The sequence below is a fragment of the Vicia villosa genome, unplaced genomic scaffold (assembly GCF_029867415.1).
Source record: "Vicia villosa cultivar HV-30 ecotype Madison, WI unplaced genomic scaffold, Vvil1.0 ctg.000121F_1_1, whole genome shotgun sequence".
Classification (NCBI taxonomy): domain Eukaryota; kingdom Viridiplantae; phylum Streptophyta; class Magnoliopsida; order Fabales; family Fabaceae; genus Vicia; species Vicia villosa.
This window is the reverse complement of record NW_026705023.1, coordinates 939,030-943,303: the sequence shown is the minus strand read 5'-3', so window position 1 is coordinate 943,303 and position 4,274 is coordinate 939,030. Positions and strand designations below refer to the sequence as shown.

General features: G+C 39.4%; 1 protein-coding gene across 1 annotated transcript; it reads right to left on the bottom strand.

The window, feature by feature from the left end:
• Window positions 1-1,000: 1,000 nt before the first annotated feature.
• On the bottom strand, window positions 1,001-3,444 carry LOC131624432 (uncharacterized). The gene is made up of 2 exons (XM_058895370.1): window positions 3,211-3,444; window positions 1,001-2,908 (listed from the first exon to the last, which is right to left on the bottom strand). The coding sequence occupies exons 1-2, from the start codon at window positions 3,442-3,444 to the stop codon at window positions 1,001-1,003; spliced, it is 2,142 nt and encodes a 713-aa protein (XP_058751353.1).
• Window positions 3,445-4,274: the final 830 nt, after the last annotated feature.

Sequence of the window (4,274 nt, the reverse complement as noted above, 5' to 3'; positions counted from 1 at the left end):
CAGAACAACAGTTCTTCACAATACAAAATTTTATGTCTGCATTCCAAAATAGGATTGCAGTCCTTTTATATGCAGACTTGGGCCTTGGGCTTTTTAAGAAACAAATTAGGGTTAACAAGTTAACCTAATGCACACGCCATCTGTCTGTTACACAATGTGTTGTCAGCAAGATCTTCTGGACGAAATATTCAGCACTCAATAAAAGGTTTCCTAAACTGATAATTGAGATAAATCAGGAAATACATTTAATAAATAATAACAGCTCCTGCTTTCACACACGAATGTCATGACATCGATCATGACATTCACTAAAAAACCTGTATTAGCTTCACACATATGCAACCTATATACTACAATATCAACCAGGTATGTTTTACCATTAATGCAGCCAACATGAAAACACCTTCAATCTCCCCCTTTGGCAAATTTTTGGCTAAAACAACCTGACACACCATACCAGAGAAATACTTCCAGCGGACACAAGATAACCAAAACACAATAAAACAAGCTAATACACAACAGACAGCATACATCACTAGTATGCACACAGTGCTTAGACAAACCAGACAAACAACCACAAGAGTAGCACAAGCACAAACAGATCAACACAAAAATAAGCAAATTAATATTATTAATCACACACAACCACCATTCTTGTTGTTCTGGGGTGACATGTATTACTTCTCCCACTGTTTGGCCACAAAAGTTGCCAAAGCCAACAAAAATGTCTTCTCCCCCACCAAGTTTAAATAAGTTCAACAAAAATTTAAACTGAACTAAAGCAAATAAAACAGACAGAACTAAATGAAAGAGAACAAATCAAACAAAAACAAAACAAAACAAACAGGACTCCGGCTGCAGTTACTGCCCATATTTAGACCCACTTGAGGTGTCTGAAGAACTTTCTTTCTCAGATTCATCAGCCGGAACGACACTTTCTTCTTCCAATTCTTGTTCATCTTTATCTTCCATCTCTTCAGTATCTGAAAATTCCTCATTCTCATCCATTTTCATAGTATGTATCATTTTTTTCAAGAGATATTTTTCTAGATTCCAGTTCTTTGCAAGTCTCTTTTAGCATTGCTATGACTTCTGTTTTGCTGGCCGATGCTCTAGATTTGGAAGTTTCAGCTGATGTCATGACAATGTCTGGAACATGCTTACCCTGAAACAATTTGTAATGGAAGGCCAATGGACTTTCTCTTTTGCACACTACATCATGTTCATTGAGAATGTTTGGATACTGATCCAGAATTATACCACACAAGAGGGATGGAAAAGCAATTGGACCCTTAATACTGAAGCTTCCAGCATGCTTCATGGTTTGGTCAAAAATATATGCTCCATAATCAAACTTTGCCTTTGTCCCTACAGCATATATAAATCTCCCAAGTACAGTTGAAATAGTGGACTTGTGATTCGTTGGCACCCAATTAGCTGCTCCTATCTTGTGAAGCATTGCATACTTGATGCTCAGCTTACTTGCAGTTAGATTCTCTTTTATAGGCCAGCTATTTCCTTGCTTGGTTGTGATCACTTGACAAACTTTGTTGTCTGTTACTTCAAGCTCAGGTTGAGCTTCATTTGTTCTTTCCAAGAAATTATTAATCACAGACGGAGAGAATGAGACACATTTACCTCTCACAAACACTTTTCTGAAGTCTTCCCTTCTGCTGTTGCCACATTCTTCAGAATAGTTCACCACGAACTCTTTAACCAGCTTCTCATAACACTTGGGCAGATTGCAGACAGTTTTCAGAAGTCCAGGTTCTTGAATTAGCTCTAAGACCTCCTTGTTCTCAAGATCATTTGGAGCCAATTCCCTTTCAACAGCTAATCTCTTTTGGAGTACATACTTCCATCTGTTGGCACTAGAGGCATAGTGGAATGACACATTATCAATGGGAACTTCAGGAATACTAGCAGCAAGCTTGCTGGATGTAGGCTTCTTCCTTGATGGAATGTCAGGGACATTCACTTCAACATCAGATTCAGGTTCAACAGTTTCCCGCTCCTTTCTTTTCTTTGGAATGACCTTGCTCCAATATTTTGATGGACCAACCCCTTTACTCTTGGTTACAGCTTTGCTCTTGATAGGACCTGCAGAAGTACTCTTCTTCCTGACAGCGTCTTTGGCAGGGTTGTTCACTTGAGTGCTCTTTTTAGGTGATCGTTGGACCACAGCTTTGCCTTTTCTTCTTATCATTAGCCTGTTGGCTACACTTGGATTCAAGGAGGTAAGTAATTCGTCGTCAGAGTACTCATCTAAGTCTACCTCATTGGTTTCAATTTCAGTATTGGCCTTAGGGTGCTCATTATCGTTGATGTCATTGACATCCTCAGTAACATTGGTATTTTTAGCAATCCCTTGTTCATCCTTGTTGATTTCCTCTACAGCTAGGTCACTATCAACGGTATGAACAGCTTCAGCCATACTGGTGTTTTTGAGGGGATCAACCATTAGGGTTTGAAGAGGAATAGATATTCCAGGCACTTGATGATTTTCCTTCAGAATGCGAGTAACAATTGCGCTATCAAGATATTTGGACCCTTCTTTAGTAAGTTCCTCCATGGTAGCAGATGAAGAGGGTTCAGTGCCCTTGCTATGAATACCCTCCTTGGGCCGCTTTTCATGTGTCATTTTAGGCTTTGTGGCCTTTACTTCGTCTCTGCTAATCGTCCTTAAAGGGATAACCTTAAGAATCCTATTAGGGTTAGAGGACTCTCCCGGTGTTGCTGAGTCAGATATGGGAGATCCATCACTTGATTGCTGAGATATTCTGAAACTTTCAGAGCCAGAGCCTGTGTCACGCCTGTGAGAACAATTTGAGTAGTTCAACCTCAGAGAGTAGCTAGCAGAACTAATAGGAAAGTTTGTCGTTTTTAGAATACTAGGAGATCGAGGGAGCTTTATATGAACATTGAGTGAGGGAAATTTCAAACCATGGATTTTTACAAAGCCCAAAAATATTCCCCCACGTGGGTTAATTGCTATAATATGTTTTGGTAGTAGATACCCAACATACCCTTTTTCTTCACAATGTCTTTAGATGTTGTTGCAACATTCTCTGTGACATTACTTTCAGATAGACTTTTAGGATCGTTTCTTACATTTGACTTTTCTAGTTTTCTTTATCGATTTGTAATGTCCATCACAAGGCTTATTCTTTCTTCTAGCAGAAATCTATTGATACTTTTGTACTCTCTTACTTTTGCACACAGTTTCTCATTCATTAAACAGGTCTCAGTAAAACCAGTAGACAGTTCACTTATGGTGAGATCTCCAACATAGGATTCTTCATTAGATTCATCAGACACATCAGATTCATCAAATTCTTGGCGGTGGACTTTTAATTCTTCTTTGATCATGGAGTAGTCAGAGGGGTGGACAGGTGTGTTAGGCTTCCATAGATAGCAATTATCCTTAGACCTAAATCCCTTCATGACTTCCTCATTTGCTTCATTAGTGATGATGCACTCCTCTTTGGTGAACCTGACATTAAATCCTTCATCACACAACTGACTGATGCTTATAAGGTTTGCAGCCAGTCCTTGTACAAGTAGAATATTGTTTAGATTAGGGATACCCTGCCCTTATGTCTTCCCAACACCTTTGACTTCTCTTATTTCTCCATCACCCAGAGTTACATAGTTGTTTCCTTCCAATTTGAGGTCTCCTAGAGAGTTCTTCCTCCCGGTCATATGATTTGAGCAACCACTGTCAAGGTACCAATCTTCTTTTTGATGGCATTCTTAGAGAAGTGTGTGCCCCAGAGAAACATTCTTAGCTGTCCATTGTTGCTTTCTGTTGTAGGTATTAAATTCAGGTTTGGCTTGACGAGTTTGGTCTGGATATCCAACTAGTCTGAAGAAGAACGGCTTTATGTGACCAAATCTACCACAGTGATGACACCTCCATTTTTGGAATTTCTTCTTTGAAATCCTTCTTCTTCTGTTGTCTTGAAGTTGTGACATTGGTGCTGACATCTGGTCGGTCACATAGTTCTCAGACTTTGCTCTCCTGAACCCAGAGATGAGTTCCTCTTTAGCCACAAATCCCACTCTAGACAAGTCTCCTGTTCTTTGTCCAGTAAAGCAAATGGAAGCATCTCATGCCAGTCCTTGTATGTGACAACCATTTTCTGAACAATCTTCTTGATATTCTTATTTGCCGCTTCAACAGCCTCATTCTTCTTCAGTATGTAAGGAGAAGAATTGTGATGTTCAATCTTGAAGCTTTCACAAAGCTCTCTCATCATGCTATTATTCAAATT